Source organism: Salvelinus namaycush, unplaced genomic scaffold, assembly GCF_016432855.1.
Source record: "Salvelinus namaycush isolate Seneca unplaced genomic scaffold, SaNama_1.0 Scaffold977, whole genome shotgun sequence".
NCBI lineage: Eukaryota > Metazoa > Chordata > Actinopteri > Salmoniformes > Salmonidae > Salvelinus > Salvelinus namaycush.
This window is the reverse complement of record NW_024061727.1, coordinates 39255-59409: the sequence shown is the minus strand read 5'-3', so window position 1 is coordinate 59409 and position 20155 is coordinate 39255. Positions and strand designations below refer to the sequence as shown.

Below are 20155 nucleotides of genomic sequence, written 5' to 3'. Positions count from 1 at the left end.
ACACAATTGTGCAGTCAGTGTGTTTGTCTCTACATTAACACATTCCTCTCAAATTGTACATTTGCTTGACTCGTTAAGACGTCAGCCATCTTCGTTGAGCGCCACAAGGCAACAGTGGCTCGCGTCAAAATTCGTCATCACAAAGCCTTGGGACCCAAATGCATTATGAGTGCTGTCGTGGCAATTTCCTGTATTACCAAATGAGGAGAGTTACAAACCACACACCAGTCAGAGATATACTTAAACTTCATCTTTAATAATATGAGCTTTACCAAAGCCCTGTGACTTTCAACAATTCACTATCTATTAATTGTTGAGAGTTCCAACATATTGGCAACTGACATCTTTTATAGCAAAGATATACCCCTCTCAACTTACATGACGAACCACAGATCTTAGGAAAACTTCACAAAGGGCATTTTACTTGAGAAAGGAGTATCCCTTAGCCAGATTGCATTTGCTATAAATTATCGCTCAGTTTGGTCTCTAAAACGAGGTTCTAATCTCGTTCCTGGTACTTCATAGTACCAAAACATTACCTCATCCAAGGCATAACTCAATATACTAAGGAGCATCAAAAGTCGTACTATAAATTCTCAGACAACACAAAGATTCCTTGATGCCCTTCCAGACTCCCTCTGCCTACCCAAGGACGTCAGAGGACAAAAATCAATTAACCACCTAACTGAGGCACTCAATTTAACCTTGCGCAATACCCTAGATGCAGTCGCACCCCTAAAAACTACAAACGTTTGTCATAAGAAACTAGCTCCCTGGTATACAGAAAATACCCGAGCTCTGAAGCAAGCTTCCAGAAAATTGGAACGGAAATGGCGCCACACCAAACTGGAAGTCTTCCGACTAGCTTGGAAAGACAGTACCGTGCAGTATCGAAGAGCCCTCACTGCTGCTCGATCATTCTATTTTTCCAACTTAATTGAGGAAAATAAGAACAATCCGAAATTTATTTTTGATACTGTCGCAAAGCTAACTAAGAAGCAGCATTCCCCAAGTGAGGATGGCTTTCACTTCAGCAGTAATAAATTCATGAACTTCTTTGAAGAAAAGATCATGATCATTAGAAAGCAAATTACGGACTCCTCTTTAAATCTGCGTATTCCTCCAAAGCTCAGCTGTCCTGAGTCTGCACAACTCTGCCAGGACTTAGGATCAAGAGAGACACTTAAGTGTTTTAGTACTATATCTCTTGACACAATGATGAAAATAATCATGGCCTCTAAACCTTCAAGCTGCATACTGGACCCTATTCCAACTAAACTACTGAAAGAGCTGCTTCCTGTGCTCGGTCCTCCTATGTTGAACATAATAAACGGCTCTCTATCCACCGGATGCGTACCAAACTCAATAAAAGTGGCAGTAATAAAGCCTCTCTTGAAAAAGCCAAACCTTGACCCAGAAAATATAAAAAACTATCGGCCTATATCGAATCTTCCATTCCTCTCAATTTTAGAAAGCTGTTGACAAGACAAACAATGTATACGAAATGCTTTAGTCTGGTTTTAGACCCCATCATAGCACTGAGACTGCACTTGTGAAGGTGGTAAATGACCTTTTAATGGCGCAGACCGAGGCTCTGCATCTGTCCTCGTGCTCCTAGACCTTAGTGCTGCCTTTGATACCATCGATCACCACGTTCTTTTGGAGAGATTGGAAACCCAAATTGGTCTACACGGACAAGTTCTGGCCTGGTTTAGATCTTATCTGTCGGAAAGATATCAGTTTGTCTCTGTGAATGGTTTGTCCTCTGACAAATCAACTGTACATTTCGGTGTTCCTCAATGTTCCGTTTTTGGGACCACTATTGTTTTCACTATATATTTTACCTCCTGGGGATGTCATTCGAAAGCATAATGTTAACTTTCACTGCTATGCGGATGACACACAGCTGTACATTTCAATGAAACATGGTGAAGCCCCAAAATTGCCCTCGCTAGAAGCCTGTGTTTCAGACATAAGGAAGTGGATGGCTGCAAACCTTCTACTTTTAAACTCGGACAAAACAGAGATGCTTGTTCTAGGTCCCAAGAAACAAAGAGATCTTCTGTTGAATCTGACAATTAATCTTGATGGTTGTAAAGTCGTCTCAAATAAAACTGTGAAGGACCTAGGCGTTACTCTGGACCCTGATCTCTCTTTTGACGAACATATCAAGACTGTTTCAAGGACAGCTTTTTTCCATCTACGTAACATTGCAAAAATCAGAAACGTTCTGTCCAAAAATGATGCAGAAAAAGTAATCCATGCTTTTGTAACTTCTAGGTTAGACTACTGCAGTGCTCTACTTTCCTGCTACCTGAAAAAGCACAAAATAAACTTCAGTTAGTGCTAAATACGGCTGCTAGAATCCTGACTAGAACCCAAAATTGTTATCATATTACTCCAGTGCTAGCCTCCCTACACTGGCTTCCTGTTAAGGCAAGGGCTAAATTCAAGGTTTTACTGCTAACCTATAAAACATTACATGGGCTTGCTCCTACCCCTCTTTCCGATTTGGTCCTGCCGTACATACCTACACATACGCTACGGTCACAAGACGCAGGCCTCCTTATTGTCCCTAGAATTTCTAAGCAAACAGCTGGAGGCAGGGCTTTCTCCTATAGAGCTCAATTTTTATGGAATGGTCTGCCTACCCATATGAGAGACGCAGACTCGGTCTCAACTTTTAAGTCTTTACTGAGGACTCATCTCTTCAGTGGGTCATATGATTGAGTGTAGTCTGGCCCAGGAGTGTGAAGGTGAACGGAAAGGCTCTGGAGCAACGAACCGCCCTTGCCGTCTCTGCCTGGCCGGTTCCCCTCTCTCCACTGGGATTCTCTGCCTCTAACCCTATTACAGGGGCTGAGTCACTGGCTTACTGGTGCTCTTTCATGCCGTCCCTAGGAGGGGTGAGTCACTGACGTGATCTTCCTGTCTGGGTTGGCGCCCCCCCTTGGGTTGTGCCGTGGCGGAGATCTTTGTGGGCTATACTCGGCCTTGTCTCAGGATGGTAAGTTGGTGGTTGAAGATATCCCTCTAGTGGTGTGGGGGCTGTGCTTTGGCAAAGTGGGTGGGGTTATATCCTTCCTGTTTGGCCCTGTCCGGGGGTATCATCGGATGGGGCCACTGTCTCCTGACCCCTCCTGTCTCAGCCTCCAGTATTTATGCTGCAGTAGTTTATGTGTCGGGGGGCTAGGGTCAGTTTGTTATATCTGGAGTACTTCTCCTGTCTTAGCCGGTGTCCTGTGTGAATTTAAGTATGCTCTATAATTCTCTTTCTCTCTCGGAGGACCTGAGCCCTAGGACCATGCCTCAGGACTACCTTGCATGATGACTCCTTGCTGTCCCCAGTCCACCTGGCCGTGCTGCTGCTCCAGTTTCAACTGTTCTGCCTGCGGCTATGGAACCCTGACCTGTTCAACGGACGTGCTACCTGTCCCAGACCTGCCGTTTTCAACTCAGACTGCAGGAGCGGTAGAGATACTCTTAATGATCGGCTATGAAAAGCCAACTGACATTTACTCTTGAGGTGATGACTTGCTGCACCCTCGATAACTACTGTGATTATTATTATTTGACCATGCTGATCATTTATGAACATCTTGGCCATGTTCTGTTATAATCTCCACCCAGCACAGCCAGAAGAGGACTGGCCACCCCTCAGCCTGGTTCCTCTCTAGGTTTTGGCCTTTCTAGGGAGTTTTTCCTAGCCACCGTGCTTCTACACCTGCATTGCTTGCCGTTTGGGGTTTTAGGCTGGGTTTCTGTACAGCACTAAGATATCAGCTAATGTAAGAAGAGCTATATAAATACATTTGATCCCATCTCAAGTGAACTTCCTCTTCTCCCCACTCCTGGACAAGCTCACTGAGGGTAGTGACTTGCGCACAGACATTGTTGAGACAAGAGATAATTGGTTCCCCCTTAATCACGCCATCCCTTCACATATGAAGACAATGTTCCATTCTGACGTCACTCCTCTGGGCCCCAAGTGACTGAGCCCTAGCTGAGAAGGGAAACGTGCAACTGCCAACAGTATAGTCCAAAGGGACACATTCTAATGACAACTCACATAAGCATATTATGTAAATTAAACATCCTATTTATCTATGTTACCCAACTAATTCATCCTCCAGTGCGCCAACTCCCCCTTGTGGTCTGGAGCAATGAAGCCGTTCCGCGGTGCAAGCTCCCAACTTTTAAAGGAGGAACTGCTGCATCTCTTCAGTCCCCGCTGTTCCGTAAGGTGTTTCTTTAAATCTGATCCTGATGCGCAATAGATTGCAACGTATTCATGACTGTACCTTCCGTAGTCCGGACTTGGCGATTGGTAAGAGACCTCTGGTGGCATGTCTTGTGGGGTATGCATGGGTGTCTGAGCTGTGCGCTAGTAGTTTTAAAAACAGACAGCTCGGTACATTCAGCTTGTCAACACTTCTTACAAAAAACAGGTAGTGAGAAAGTCAAGCTCTCCACATTTGAGATGTACATGCATATCATTAAAGAAAGGTCCATATTTGGATGGAAACCAAGCTAGTGAGAGGTATCAAGTAAAGTTGTAATTTCAGTTGAAAATTCCCAACACTGCTGCGCTCCCTGGGGCCTGCAGCCAACCACAAGCCCTGCTGGCCTCACAAACCACCATCTGCTATAACATTGAGTCAGTTCTTCCTACTGGACATTGGAAAGCTTTTGTTTTGACACCCATTGTTCGTCCTAGACGGGAAATTGGTGTGGATGGTTCAGAGTTCCATGCTTACAAAAGGGTTGATTGACACACGTCAGATGACAAGCCTACTACATCCACTAAAGTACATGCGCCTTGGTGTTATACGCAAATCACATACAATTAAGGTAGCTCCAACGGTTAGGATTGTTGCCACGCAAGTAAAGCAAACGTAATTGTTATATAGAACACTTTATTTGACATGTTAGAACAAGACATTACACCCAAAGAATGTATCCAGAAGAAACATAGAAATGACGCTCCTCAAAGAGGTCTTTGACATGTCGTTGACCTGTTGAGAGAGAGAGAGAACCTATTAGTTCAGTTATGGTCTGACAGGGTCTGAAAAGCATAAAACAAGACCTACCTCTTTTCGGGTTGTCCTGATTCACACATTGTCCACTACAGGGGCCGCCAGAGGGACTACTGGTGTCATAGATGACCACATCACAATGGACAAAGACCTAGGAATCAAAGATTTGATGGTGTCAGAAATTTTAAAAAAAGAGATGATTGCCACTCACAAAATTAACCTAAAGATTGTTGGGTGAACTTTGTTACCTGGCCACTCGGCTCAACCGCATCCTCGACGAAGGAAAACATATAGACCTCAAAGCGTTTGACGTGAGGGGGGAAGTGGACCCTGGCGTCAGCTACCACCGGGTGGAAGACTACACGGTACGGATCCTCCGGGTTCTCACAACTGCCAGTGTAGAGAGAGGGACTAAGTTAGGAACAAGAAAACACTGTAAACCCCAACCGCCTTGTGTAAGAAGTCTTATGGTGGTGTCATGACTGTCCTGTGAGGATCAGATCAATTCACACCGTGTTGTAAATGACAGGAGAAGTGGGTTCCTTCTCCCCCTCCAGTATGAACTAAAGGAATGTCTTTGTTAACAGGCTTTTCCCACCAAAACTCTTACCCCTCCTAAATTCACCTCGGTCTTGAAAAACACCCAACATATTTCATATACAATGTAAAGGCTCGAGACTTCCTACCTGTAGTGTGAGCACTTTTCTAGTTCCAGTATTTCCTTTTTAAAAATCAACATGATTCTTTTTCTATCTCTGACCAGTCTTATGTTAGAAATATTGTTCCAGTATTCACTTTTTAATGTATTAGAGAATCTCCTAGAAAATGTGCATAGTAAGTAGCCATGCCACAAGTGACATCAGAGAGCGGGTCAGACTGACAGAACTGTCCCCGGCGGCCAGAGTGCATAAAAGGATGGTAACTGAAATTAACATTAGACCAGAAAACCGTGAGTCGCTAGCTACACGTTTGAAATGGTTGGAACTTTCCTAAACGCACCTTCCTAAGGACGGCGAGCTGCAGCTCATGTCCAAAGTGGTCCGAAACCTGAATACCAACACGAGGGAGAATAAACACCCCTCAGGCAGACAGTCACTGGTACAGCCGATTAGCTGTTTGAACCAAGTACCTAGAAAAGCTAACTTCAGTGGGACCATTCTGCTACTATATCCAAACCATCCTACTATCATCACCCACTGAGGAATCAGCGACAGGGTTGATTAGCCCATCTTCCAGAATGAGTGAAAGGAAAATCCATCCTGAAGTTCCGTTCAAGACTTGTCATTGGAGCCACGGACAACTAACGACATTGTGACCTCAGGGAGCCAATCAGAGAGACGACCCAACCACCTACCTTTCCACGGCGGCATCCCACATAAATACATTCATGCAAAAATGTAACAACGATAAGTCCCTTATGGAACCATGGGTGGGGGAGCCGTCATATTGTGTCAGTCCGCTAGGGACCTGTGTTTAGCTAGTAATTAAATTAAACCAATTTGTATAGTACTGAATCATAAGGCTGGGGTTCTTGCAGCTGCGAGGAGGATACGATGTAATGGTTAATAAGTTGACTTTAGCAATGTAATAGATTTCTACCGTCTGGAGTTTAAGTCGGGAGACGGTATCTTTAAAACCGTTTCCTCGGCACCCCAAATCCTAACACGATTCATTTAGAGTCGGGTAACAATTAAACAGTCCTCAGATAATTCAAGGTCACAACAGTAGTTTGTTGGTTTTAATTTCTGATCTTTTGGCCCATCAGACCTGGAAAAATCTGATTTAGTACATTTTTTATTTAAAAACAGAAATTGGGCTGCCTATTTGAAAAAAAATGCATTTCATTTGTCAAGGGAGGGTCATACTAGCAATGCCATAGCATTTCTCATCAACAATATTACTTTGTCTACTGCAAAGACTTTTATAGCTAGGTAAATGACGGATGTCAAATGTCTACGTCGTATGTCCAACATGTATATTCAATTACATTGACATGATCGCATTCTCATGTGGTGAGACGTCCCTCTAAATGGTTCTTCAAATTCTAAATGATCCAGAATGGTCAGACTACAGGCGACCTGAATATTGATCAATTGACCGTGGTTTAACCAAAGTTGCCGAATACAGTCGGTATCATATTTTCAAAATAAGTACTTCATTTTAATTAAGAATTTCATGCAATGCGCCAGAGCAATTCTTCCGTTGTCGGAAAAATTGGTCACAAAATAAATTCTACACCCATGGCATCAGATTCACACGTGGAGGACTTCTGTGAAGGGAGCAGCTCTACTATACAAAGTAACCTACGCATTGACAGTTAAGGCCTACTTTTGTCATTTGCATCTTTGGGAGGTTTATCATTTACTGTTTAACTGACAGATATTAGCAAAAAGGGATTTGTGAAATCTGAAGACGTTACATTGAGACAAACGCCCACACCAGTACAAATCCACTTGAGCTGACAGACAAGAGCTTTCCCAGGATTTTACTCAACGATTTAAGCCAAGTATGATATAGTTGCAGCTGAAGTGACAAATCTGAACTGCCCATTTCGTGCACAGCCATGTGAATGTGGTGTCTTTTCCTATGATCTACAAAACATTATCAGCCTGTTTTTTTTCAAACTGCTACCACCCCCACCAGGATGACATTTGATTTAATAAACCGCTGCAAAGTTACACCCGTGACAGATGAGCCTTGTGTCCACATGGCCACCGGAGCAAATTAAAATAGGGGGTGCCAAATTTGGGGTTTTGCGACCATTTCATAAAAATGGTAAAATGGCGTGATTTGATAGCATTTGGCAAACCCGATCCCCCAAATAAATGGTTTTGACCAATAAAGTTGCTTCACTACACTGCTTGGTGTAACATGTATCCAGATACTGAAAAGGCACCCGCAAAATAAAGTGTCATTTGCAGCGTGCATAATCATGGGCAAAGTCATTGTAGCCCATCTACCAAAGGTTGCAGTGTCCATTACAATGTAGGAAAAATAAGTAATCTTTCAATAGGTTACCCAATTTAAATTCTTGAGAAAATAGAAAAGTAAAAAATTAGGCCAGCGGTGTCCATCTGTGGCAAAGTGCTCACCCAAATCAATGCTTATGACAAACCCAGCTGTGTCGTAACATTTTTTTAAATATGAACATTAGCTAGCTAAATAAGGTTAGCAAGATGCTGCTACACTTGACCGTGGTATTTGTTCATGTTTAGCAACTCCCAATTAGCGCATTCCTCTAGGACAGGAAATTCCATTGAAAGTATCAACTTCTAGGGATCCTGTCAACTGATCCTATTCAGTTTCAAACATCAACTTCCATGCTGCACAGGCGTGTGAACCATCCATTATGTTAAGCGCATAACTGTTTTAAACACAAGAGGTCACTTGTGCCTGAATTCAACAACTATTCAGTCAGTGTTAGGAGCAGTTGTATGAAACCAATTGGAAAGGCAAGCCAAGCTTGCCAGCCGCTCTCGATTTCTATTCGACTGACCATCAGTTCGGCAAAACACTGAACTGTAGCAAACCAAAAGGATAACATTGAGTAAAAAGGTGTAGGTAACGCCAACATAGTGTCTTAACCTTTCCACACGCGACTTCCAAATATCTTCAGTCGCCCCAGTGGGAGTTTATATTATGCGCGGGATGTCAGAATGCACTCACCGTTCCAAAATGTGGACAGTTAGCCCGCACTGACCTCAAACCAAGGCACACAACCTGCTAATTTTCTATAGGCCGTTTCAACTTCTAAGTTTGCCTCATTAATTCACAAAAGTAGCCCATTTCACTGTTGCAGACAATTTCTTTGAGAATTTGAATGAGCCAGACAAACTTTCCTTCAAGCATACAGACATTTGCACATCTAGTCAGAACAGGCCTTGCACATTTATTGCCTGGTGGCCACATTGCCTTCCTTACAAATAACTGGACATGCGTGCATTCCTATCAAAGTGCCTTATTTTCTGTGTAACGTTTCTACTGTAGCATACCGTGAGTATAATGTACTTGGCGTTTTATTCATGCATTCTGATTCTTGCCTAGATTGTAATGGACACGTGTGTAAAACACTTTTGAAGGTGGTACCGAATATGAGCTAACGCCATACAATGCAGTCGGGTTATCACGTAAGAGTCTGTCAGACTCAACTGACATATGGTGTTTAAGACACCTGGGATCTCGGAGTACCCGAGATGCTACGTGTGAAGCTACACGCCAGAATCTCCCATAAGTGTTCATTTGGGTGGAGATCTGGTGACAGACCGCATACTGCTCACATCGTTTTTAAGCTCAAACCATTGTGACCACTCATGACCTATGGATGGGGGCATAGCCACGGTAGCCAAAGTAAATGGCCTGCCAAGCATGATAGGTTGCTAATTACTCAGGAACCACACCTGTGGAATAACACTTGTTTAGGCCCAAAAACAACAAGTTACCCATTAATGATGAGATTCCACCGGGGTCGGGAGTCACGGTCCTCGTTGGGGGTGGCCCAGCAGTGGTCAAGCACCAGCGCTATCTTGGGGTCAGAGGACTTGGTCAGCTCCACCTCAAAGTGCAGAGGCTGTCTCAGGTACCTCACCACTGGATAGTCCTCCTCCTGGTGGAACGTGTTATACGAGGCGTCTGGAACACAGAACGAGACAACCGGTGGGCACAAAACAGCGAGGTACCATCTCAACTTGTCCATTAAGAAACACACGTTTATCATATCCTGTTGTGCCCCGATGAACCCCCCCCACCACCAGAGGCTTCTGACAAATTCCCAAATCAGCTCCTCACCGTTACTCCGTAGCCACACCTGTAGATCTCAGAACGCAAGAGTAATATATCATAAGGCTTACATTTTTGGCAATGGTTTTGTAAAGGACACCTTCCAAGATTCTATATTCCATTTCCAGATCATCAGGAGTGATTAGAATTTAGAGGCCAAGTTGAAATTCTGAATTTGTGCACGCTTACCCTGAGCGAGTCTCATTCTGACCATTTGTCGACCCGTCCCAGTCTCGGCAAAACTGACCACATAGTAGCAGGAAACCTTTAGCCTAAAAAGAGGGATGTAGGCAACTTCAATAGGGGAAACTTCAAGGAGTGGACACTGGTAGTATAGGCACATTTTCCCTGTATACAAAGTATTGAGCAATTGGTGAAGAAAAAACCTATAAAATCTAACAGCTACAATTGTGATGCGTAATGCACTTACTGATATTCCTCCTCTGAAGACGTCGTGCCATTCAGCTTCACCTCAAGTTCATCTGGCAAGGAGATTTCGTTCTCATACAGCATGACATTGTTGATAAACTATGTAGTAGAGGGGAATTGACTTATTACAGCCTGCAGAAGCAAACAGTCCGTAAATACACAGTACCCATCACCTCAGGGTAATAGTCATTTTACCTTCCTGGTGGTGCCACAGGAGTTGACAGTGAAGTGGAAGTAGGCGAAGCGATCGTCGCTGTAGGTGGGACCACAGGCGGGGTCGCTCAGGGTCAGCTGACCGGGGTTCAGACTGGGAGCAGACTCCACCTTGACCGCCAGCGCAGTCATCGTTCCGTTAGAGAAACACTCTTGGGGGTGGGGGAGCAAAAGTAGCATCAGACCTGGTTCTGTATTTGGTACACTTAATTGAGCACAGTAGAACCAATGGAATAGCACCAAAAGTGCAAACCATGCCCATCTGGCACTACTATTAGACTCACAGTATTTGCAAGGAACCCAGGTTAGGTAACCATGTCAAACGACTATTTATCGGAAGTAATTGTTTGAGAACCAACCAGTCAGCGTTTTGAGGAAGCTGCAAGCCAGGGAAAAGTATTTGATGGTCATGTTGTTGTAAGGATTCAACAGAGCCACATCCAGTCTGCTCCTGACAGAGGACGGGTGAACCGACTGGGAAGCCAATGGGAGAGTTCATTAGTCCAATATTGTATGCATGTATACAGGGTAAGGAAAGCGAGGCTAGCTGCTGCAATTTAGGTTAACATGTTTTGGGAGAGCATCGTACCTCAAACACTGCGTCCGGCGAAGAGAAGGGCACCGTGATGGTGAAGTCTGCGTCGCCCTCTGTCAAATACTGTTGCGCAAGCTCATGGTTAAGCAGCCGCTTGCCAACCAAGACCACGAAAAAGGGATCTTGGTTCCTGTAGTCCACAGTGATGTGAAAGTTCTCCTGATCACAGTTGCCAGTGACTGAGGGTGGCACTACAAGGACAAACAGGGTTGTGTTCATTAAGCACAAAAAAACAGGAAGGTACTACTTGAACTTGTCCAAGGAGAAAACCTTGTTTTCAGAATAAACACGATCCTGGCAAACCAGGAACAGGACACTGGGTCCAAATACTCTAAAGCTTAACATTTTCTTTGTAGAGAGACCGCATAGGAAAAACCTACAGTATGGCTAGTTGGGCTTTCACTGCAATCATTAACGAGAGGAAGCCATTCAACAGTAGTTTGGCGTAGTCCAGAGACATACCAATGTCCAGCAGTACTGCGTCCACAACGGCAGAGTGAGCGAAAGGAGCGTACTCTGGAAAGACGACCAGGCCGTAGATCAGCTGAAGAGTGAAGGTTGTGACACCTTGTTCCGCCCTTCTCTGTAGTGAAGTTAAAAGCATTGGTCAACTGATAGCATTATTGTTGTAACAGAACTCTATTCAATATCAAGTGACAACTAAGTACATATGGGGACTATTAAAACAAACTATATACTTGAAGTAATGTTGCCCTCATTCCTCTAAATCAAGCACTATTGGCAAGTGAATGCATACAACTGCCAAAATAATGGAAACACGAGTAAATGAGGGATACAAAGTACATTTGCACCATTATTTATATTTTGTTGGTGGCCCACTTATTAGGGCATGTACAAATCACTGCGTGTGGCTTTGCATTTAACAGAAACACACCTCCTTAAAGACCACCGGGTCTGAGAAGGGCACCTCCATCCTGAAGCTCTTCAAGGTGTTGTCCAGGGATCTCTGCTCCTGAACATTGAAGCCTCTGGCGTTGCACTCTGCAACAGTTAGCACCATGGTGGGAAAGGTGATGTTCAGCAGCTCCACATCAAGGTTGAAGGTCCCCAACTCAAGCACAAACACTGCCTGCTCAGGAACTGTGTCTAAGGGCGTGTCTGTTCATTGGCAAACAAAAAAAACATTTTGAAATTCGGTACAATGGAAGTCGAAAATGGACATTTGTTATTGCCTCCCCGTTTCAGTACATTTTCTTCTGTTTTGTGCCTAATGAACAACCCAGGCATCCCAAATTACCATAGGCACTATTTAACTAAACCAGACTCACAGTTGCGAACTTGTGGAGGCCTGGCCATCGGAGGTGTTGTGATAGGGAAGAGGACTTTGTAGCGTGTGTCCTCGTGTGCGACCTCCTCGATCCACAGCAACTCAAGCATGGGCTCAATGGTGTAAGTGACAAAGTACTGGTCATCCTGAATATGGCTCTGTAAAGGGAGACGAGTGATGCATTCAGGCTGTAATACACAAGTGGAGTGCAAAAACAGCTAAATGTTCCTTACAAGCCAGAATGTTACTCTACCGGTTATCTGTGTGGTTTGTCCTTCAGCCGCTCGTAATTTAAGACAACATATCGGTTTACCCGACCTTAGAGAGCTGGTAGGCATATGGTTGTCAACTTGCATTTCCGGCGGTGTGTATTTTCAAAGCAACCGACACGCAAAGTAAACACTTGCACAATGTAAACAGTAGCCGAGTGTAACCGAACGTTGCTTTGCATTCAGTTGAGTGGCAAAGCTACCGGCTCCCTAAAAGTCAGGTAAACAATACTTTAGTGTGGATATTTGGTCTCAAATGTCAAGTGGCTGAAGGACAAACTGCAAAGACAAGCGGTAGAGTATGTTTAAGTGTCATTTTATGCAACATTCACCCGATTTTGCAATCCAATGTGTCAGGCTGTATACACACACCCAACAATCCATTGTATATTAGCCTGATTAAGCAGACAATTGCTCACTTAGAAACATTTAACACAAGACAACGTTTCTAGGAGTTATCCCATGAGAGATGGCAAAGGGTTACTGCAAAGCACTGTCAACTGCTGCAGTACAAAGGGCTCTACAAATAAGATTTGATTTAGAAATTAAACAGGAACATTTTACTCATCCAACGCTGACCTTGAAATAGCCGCCAACCGCCCCCACCGGAATTTCAACAATAATATGAGCCTCTGTGACTAAAACCGAGTAGTTTCTGGCAGCCATTTCCTCAGTGTCCAGCCTCTTAGCGTCAATTCCCATGTACACCTCCAACATGGTGAAGGCATCAGAGGAGAAAAGTGGGTCTATGTGCTTGGGCATGTACCAGGTGATCACTTCTGGAGTAAAGGCCACTGCCCCTGCAGTGAAACAAGAAACCAAGTACACATCATAACAGAACATTTTGCAACTGAAAACAAATCAAAGTCTTGTCTGGAGCCAATTAAGAACTGGGTTCATAGGATCTTAATTTGCCAAGTTAGTCCATTATTTCACACTCAACCTGGTGTTGGACAAACAGCCGTGGCATCTACTCGAGTAACCAGCCACTTCTGCTCAAAGAAGGTTGAGGTTGAGAGCACCCGCATCGGAACCCCAGCTACCTGTTCAGGGGGCAACCACACCAGGGCCGTGTTCAGTAGGGCACACCGTATTAACAATATGATTCAGAGTTCAGGTAGGGCCACCGTTTCCAAATTTTTGCTCTACTGAACATGACCCAGTTCATGGAGGAAGTGGAGAAAGTCAGCTTACATTCTGGAGGTATGTCTCCTCTGCATTATGAGGGCTTCTTAACACCAGCCGTGTGGGAGTGTTGGCTATTGCATAGCCCTTTCTTTGGACCTCATCCACACTCATGACCTTCTTGCTAGGACTAAAGACGACTGCTGTCATTTTGTATCCTGCAGCAACAGCCTGTCTCAGGAAATGGAAACAGGAATTAAACAAATTGTCAACAAATGCACATTTTGTTTAGCGCCATCTTGTAGTGAAATTACAGAAATTGAAATATGGCTACCTCAGCTCCTCTCCGGAAGTTGCCGCTCCTTGCTTTCGGGCCTCCAGTGGGCTGTTCAGGGACGGTTTGGATGTCTGGAAGAGTCCTTCTGACAGACACCTAGAGAAGAAAGGCCATTATTCCCTATGCATTTTCTCCCTCCCATACAATACGAAATCAAGGGCCAGTTCTCAATCTGTCCACTCGCCTCCTTAAATTAAGGAGTATTGAATTGAGAGAGTCAAGAACCTCTACGTTGTGTCACAGAAGCAGAAGAAATGAAACACTGGACAGTTGTAGCTCTAGACAGATCATTTATACAGGCAGTACGACAAGCTCGACTGTAAACATGTCCTTTGGGGCATGCTCTGCTCACTTGCCTCCATGTAGTTGCGGTCGCACAGAATCTCTCGGGAGGTCCAGGGGGTGTAGCTACAGGTTTTGCCCACTCTATACACAGGGTCTTCAGTCATGTGGTTTCCTGGCAGCCTGAACTGCATGACCAAGCTGAACATCTTATCATCCTAAAATGAAGGGGGAAGGAAAAAAATAATTAAAGCCTTTCATTATATAGCAGAAAACAAATAATTCAGTTGACCTTCATGACCTATAGACTGTGGCAAAATTGCCTATATGAATGCAGCTGCCACTGTATTGAAGCCACACTACAGGAGAAGAGCTCAGTAGTACACATCACTGCAGTCTGTATCAGAAAGTTGGCTGGCCCTCTGAAAGCCCTCCATAAACTTCTGCTGTACCTTACGTCATCGTTAACTTAGAGGTAAGAGATAGCAGACCCAGGGGTGGTAAAACTGCTTAAATGTTTCTGGCACCGTACTTCTAATAACCTCCATGCTCTAAAATTGTATGAATTAGCAACTCAGGCTTATTGAGGACCTTTTTAACTGAAGAATGCATTTGTTTTCAATGATTACATTTTTCATCTAGTGATGCACATATTGACTGGTATCTTTGTGTATACAGGGCTCATCTGTAAGAGAGCCTGGTCTCAGCATGACTCCATGTCAAAGGTTAAATAAAATGACGTTGCTACATTATGGGTTGCAAATGCAGTGACACTGAAAGGCAAACTGTCCATTTGAAGATCAAGAACACTACAGTGCTTAGGGTTACCATGTTTTGGGAAAAGCAGTTTTGAAGAGAAGCAAAAAACATGGCATTCCCCATGGGGTCAAATTTAAAGCTGAATCCACACTGAGTAGCAAGGCCAGGCGTCAGGTTTATGATTTGTGTGTCATCTGGAAGGGATGGAGATGGTGTGAACACAATAGTTCACCAACAATATCAATCCATGAATTATGAAAGGAGAATCATAAGAGACAAACTCACTGAAGACAGCATCAACCTCTTTAAAAAGAGGAGCGACACTCAAACGAATAACGTTACCAAGGCATTCAGCGTTGAGGTCATCTGGAATGGGAAAGGTTAGTTAAAAACCAAAAAATATATTGTCAAACGCTTAGTGCTTGAACTTGTAGGGTGAAAAATGCATACTTATAGAAGGTTTCTGTTGTGCTTGTATGCCCACAGCTGCCAACAGGCAAAACAACCTGTAAGGCATTTCACAAATTATTATGATTGATTAAAAGGAGGAAGAACACAATTCAAATGTTTGCGTCGCATAAGACTCTTCTAGGCCTGCTACTACTTACCCTGAGCTAAGGAAAGGAACCATTGTAGAATAGAATTGTTTTGATAAAATACACAGCTACAGAATCTAATATTTGACCCAAGGTGTGCAGCCTACAGTCCAGGGGTATTCAACTTTTACCCTATGACAAAGGCTTCCCACACTCAGTCACCTGAACCCCAAAGGGCTGCACATTTTCTTTTTATTCCCCTAGCCCTACAAAGCTGATTCAAATAATCAACTAATCATCAAGCTTTGTTAATGTGAATCAGCTGTGTAGTGTTAGGACAAAAACCAAAATGCACACCAAGTTTGGGAAACGCTCCCCTGCCCTATGAGCCTGCTGGTTTTCTGTTCTAACTGATAATGACTTGCACCCACCTGGTGTCCCAGGTCTAGATCCCCGATGACAGGAGAACAATGAAGAAATGCAGTGGAACTGGCTTTGAGACCCAGAGGTGAGTTTGAGGGCTATAGTTGTTCCTGCTCCTCACATTTCACTGTTTGCCACTGGCGTAATTGAATGAGGGGTTATGCTGGATGTAACCGGTGTGAAATGGCTAGCTAGTTTGGGGGGTAGTGCACTGATAGCGTTTCAATCGGTGACGTCGCTCGCTCTGAGACCTTGAAGTAGTTGTTCCCCTTACTCTGCAAGGGCCGTGGCTTTTGTGGAGCGATGGGTAACTGTTGTATATGTGTGCAAAGGGTCACTGGTTCGGGACAGAAGTAAAACTGTTACACGGGCACCATTTAATTTGTCATCGATCGCTAGACCAGATGTTTTTTTCTTTTCCCCCCTACCTTTTCATTACGCAGACATAAGCAGAGTTGACACCATCGAGGTGTGGATGTTTACTTTCGACACTAGTTATTTTTCTCCAGTTTCGTCCGACGAACAGACTGTAGTGGTAAAATAAAACGGGATAGATTTTTTTATGAAGTCCTAAGCATCACTCCAGTCAAAACAATCTCTGCGAACGTTCGATTCCAATATATGTAGTTCTGTCTATGGAATACATACAAAAATGTCGTTAAAAAAATAGATATGTATAAAATATACTTGTCTGTACAGGTAAATGTAGGAAATTCAAAATGCACAAAAATATGTTTTGTAATGTCTAAAATAAAATATATGTGTATAATATACACTTGTCTAAAGAAATGCAGAAGCAATAAGCATTGTAAATGATGATAGAACACATCAAATTAATGTGAACATGAGGACACAAAGGAGAGATTTAATTAAAAGATCATCTTTTAATACTTTTTTATGCTGAAGATTTTTAAAGCTGAAAAAATCTATGTATGGCAAATCCACTCTGGGCAAATGGCCTCTTGAACAAAAATAAAAAATAGTTAACATCCTTGCTATTTCAGCCACTTGCTATGTTAAAGAAAAATCTCAGTTAATGATGAATGGATACAATTTGGAAGGATTTTCCAGAGTCATACCTCAGTAGGGTAGAGTGTCAGGTGGCACAACCATTGGTGCCATGAGGTCAAAGTGTGAAGGAGGGAGCAAGCCAGAGCGCTGTCTAGGAAGCAGTCTAGGCCCATGGCTTGGAGGCTTTGAGTTGGTCCCATCATTGTAATGCATTGTAGGGTATCTGCTGCCCCATAGAACTGCTGGTAGTGGGAAAGGTGTTAGCAGGAGACCACCAGGGACATCTATGATCGGCTGACAGTCTTGGTTAAACCACATGTATTCTAAAGCAATATTCACCTGCTTTCATAGAGTAAGGATTCACTCCTTTGGGGACACTGCCAGTGTTCCCCTGATATCCATATGTCCCCATCGGTGGAGGTGGTGGTACACACTTGTTCTGTAAAAAACATCAACACATTTTCCAAATTGTTAGTCATATTATCACAGTTAAAATACAATGGTTGTTCACTGTTTTTAATTTCATTGAATTTAAGTGTGTACCTCAGCCTTGGGCTCAGTTTTGTTAACCCATCTGTGCAGAGTTGGATCCCAGACAATCTGAGGAAGAAGATATTAGCAATGTGAAGCAAGCCACAATAGTTTTTTTTTAATCCACTCAATTGTCTCTACATAGAATATAGTGTTAATAACCAGTTCCTTACAGATCTGTCTTTGTCCTCAGGTAGATGAACCTCCTTCTTATTAACTCTTCCACTCCCAAAGACCCAGCTGAGCCAGCCTCCACTGTTATTGTGGAGGCCTCGGAGTGTTCCGGCTTGGTGATGGACATCATAGCAGGATGCTCAACATATCTAAGTCGGACATCTGTAATAAGTGGGAGAAGTCAGGCCACTCTGCTCATGTCACCATACAGAACAATTACTAGCTGACAGGTAGAAACGTCTCGCTCTGATACTCTGTTACAACCCAATCTTAACCTACACGCAGTCACAGGGATAACTGGGAGGTTACTCCAGGACTCTGCGATCGCTTGTTTTGGTTGCAAAATCAACAATTCCCTGCATATTAAGGCTTACAAATTTGACCAATCACCAAACTATTTCTGCATAAAATAGTCACAACATCACAATATTATCGCATAGAACTGACCCATTACCACAGTACAAAAAGAGGGCTCGCAATTCCAACCAATCACCGCACATTTACTGCATAATATGGTTCAATCAAGCCACACGTCAACACAGTTTTTTTCCCTTGTCAGCGCATTTTTGCAACAAATTGGACAAAACAAATGCATATTGCTATGCAAAATGTCATAATTGTGGCTGCAAAATCTAGCATATTTATCTGCAAATATCCAAAAAATCCATGCGAAATCCTGGAGAGATTCACTGGAGTATGAAAATGTATACACTCACATGAGCCATACATTTAACCTATCACAGCTAATTCTCACACTATCACAATGGTAATTTCTTTACTAATTAGGTAAGTTTAAGTGACCTCTTCTCTTGGAATAGAAATCCACAGGTTGAGTACACGCTCCACCATCCCATTTCCACAGTGGTGCCACCATGGGGATGATGGGAGGTGGTTGTGGATGATTGTGTCCACTCTTCACAGGGACACTGGTTGTGAGGAAGATCTCCTCCCTCTCTGCAGGGACACTAGCCTTTGGGACAATCCACTCCCTGTGCGCAGGAACGCTGGCCTTCAGGAGGATCAACTCCCTCTGTGCAGGGCTGAGGCCTGATGCTCTGAGGATCTTCTCCTTTCTCACAGTGACAGTAGTTGTTGGAAGAACCCCCTCCCTCTGTGCAGGTACACTGACTGTTTGGAGGATCCCCTTCCTCTCAGCAGAGACACTAGCCTTTGGGAAAATCCCCTCCCTGTGCGCAGGGACGCTGGCCATTGGGACGATTCCCTTCCTCTGCGTAGTGACACTGGCCATCAGGAGGATCAACTCCTTTTGTGCAGGGATGAGGCCTGATGCTCTGAGGATCTTCTTCTTCTGCGCAGTGATAGAAGATGCTGGAAGAACCCCCTCCCTCTGTGACGGGATGAGGCCTGATGCTTGGAGGATCTCCTCCCTCTGCACCGCAACTTCGGCTGCTGTGATGATCTGCAGGTATAATATAGAGCATATAGTCATTCCCTAAAAAATCAACCACTTGGAATCTATAACATCATTGACACATACACTGAGTGTATTAAACATTAAGAACACCTTCTCTTTCCGTGACATAGACTAATCAGGTGAAAGCTATAATCCCTTATTGATGTTAATTGTTAAATCTTCTTCTCAGTGTAGATGAAGGGGAGGAGACAGGTTAAAGATTGATTTTTAGACAATTGAGACATGGATTGTGTATGTGTGTCATTCAGAGGGTGAATGGGCAAGACCAAAGATTTAAGTCCCTTTGAACAGAGTATGGTAGTAGGTGCCAGGTGCACCGGTTTGTGTCAAGAACTGCCATGCTGTTGGGTTTTTCCCGCTCAACAGTTTTCCCTGAGTATCAACAACGGTCCACCACCAAGGGGGGAGGGCAACTCAATAGGAAGGTGTTCTTAATGTTTTGTTCACTCAGTGTAGATCAATCCCTAGCATAGACTTTCATTTGTATGTTTACTGATACTGTAAATACACAAATTATATGAATGTTATCTACAATATATTATAATACTGTAAGCCTCCCTGCTGCAGGGGCATTTCCACCTACAATTTTGAGCTGATTTTCTTCACCTTAGCAATATTTTGTATCTTTGTTAATTTTCACATTTATTGTGTTTGGAATGACACTGTTACTGCAGGAGATGATGCTATCATAAAGTATTTGATGTAAGTATGTCGGATAATTACCCATAATGCTCACTGACATTGAGCATTATGGGTAATTATCCTACAGTTATCCTACATAAATTACCCATTACCCATAATGGGTGAATTATCCCGCATTCACATGCCGTCGGAAACTTGGAACCTCAGAGTTAAAATTAATGTAAGTTATCAGTGTAGAGCTTCCTGCTGGTTGATTCTGATACTTCACAAGTGGGAAACTTGAAATCATCATTC

At 43.5% G+C, this 20155-nt stretch overlaps 1 protein-coding gene and 1 long non-coding RNA gene across 3 annotated transcripts; both read right to left on the bottom strand.

The window, feature by feature from the left end:
- Window positions 1-4899: 4899 nt before the first annotated feature.
- LOC120043617 lies at window positions 4900-14559 on the bottom strand. The gene is made up of 17 exons (XM_038988175.1): window positions 14425-14559; window positions 14066-14164; window positions 13801-13962; window positions 13550-13649; window positions 13186-13406; window positions 12339-12495; window positions 11945-12168; window positions 11512-11632; window positions 11044-11240; window positions 10814-10928; window positions 10437-10606; window positions 10243-10340; window positions 10002-10084; window positions 9476-9665; window positions 5285-5426; window positions 5091-5187; window positions 4900-5015 (listed from the first exon to the last, which is right to left on the bottom strand). Exons 1-17 carry the CDS (start codon window positions 14557-14559, stop codon window positions 4942-4944), a joined length of 2385 nt encoding a protein of 794 aa, XP_038844103.1. The 3' UTR covers window positions 4900-4941.
- Window positions 14560-17416: 2857 nt separating this feature from the next.
- Window positions 17417-18607, bottom strand: LOC120043618. Of its 2 annotated transcripts, none has more exons than XR_005476487.1 (3): window positions 18586-18607; window positions 17623-17679; window positions 17417-17518 (listed from the first exon to the last, which is right to left on the bottom strand). It is a non-coding gene; the product is annotated as an uncharacterized LOC120043618 (long non-coding RNA). The 2 variants fall into 2 exon arrangements; XR_005476486.1 differs by lacking the exon at window positions 18586-18607 and adding an exon at window positions 17784-17864.
- Window positions 18608-20155: the final 1548 nt, after the last annotated feature.

Excerpts from the sequence above, each read along its gene's own strand:
- LOC120043617 (XM_038988175.1), bottom strand. The coding sequence starts at position 14,559 with ATGTTCAGCTTGGTCATGCAGTTCAGGCTGCCAGGAAACCACATGACT. Across the intron at positions 13,963-14,065 it reads ACTTCCGGAGAGGAGCTGAG|GCTGTTGCTGCAGGATACAA; the intron begins GTAGCCATATTT and ends TTCCTGAGACAG. Across the intron at positions 5,427-9,475 it reads TGGAATCTCATCATTAATGG|TTGTGAGAACCCGGAGGATC; the intron begins GTAACTTGTTGT and ends CTACACTGGCAG.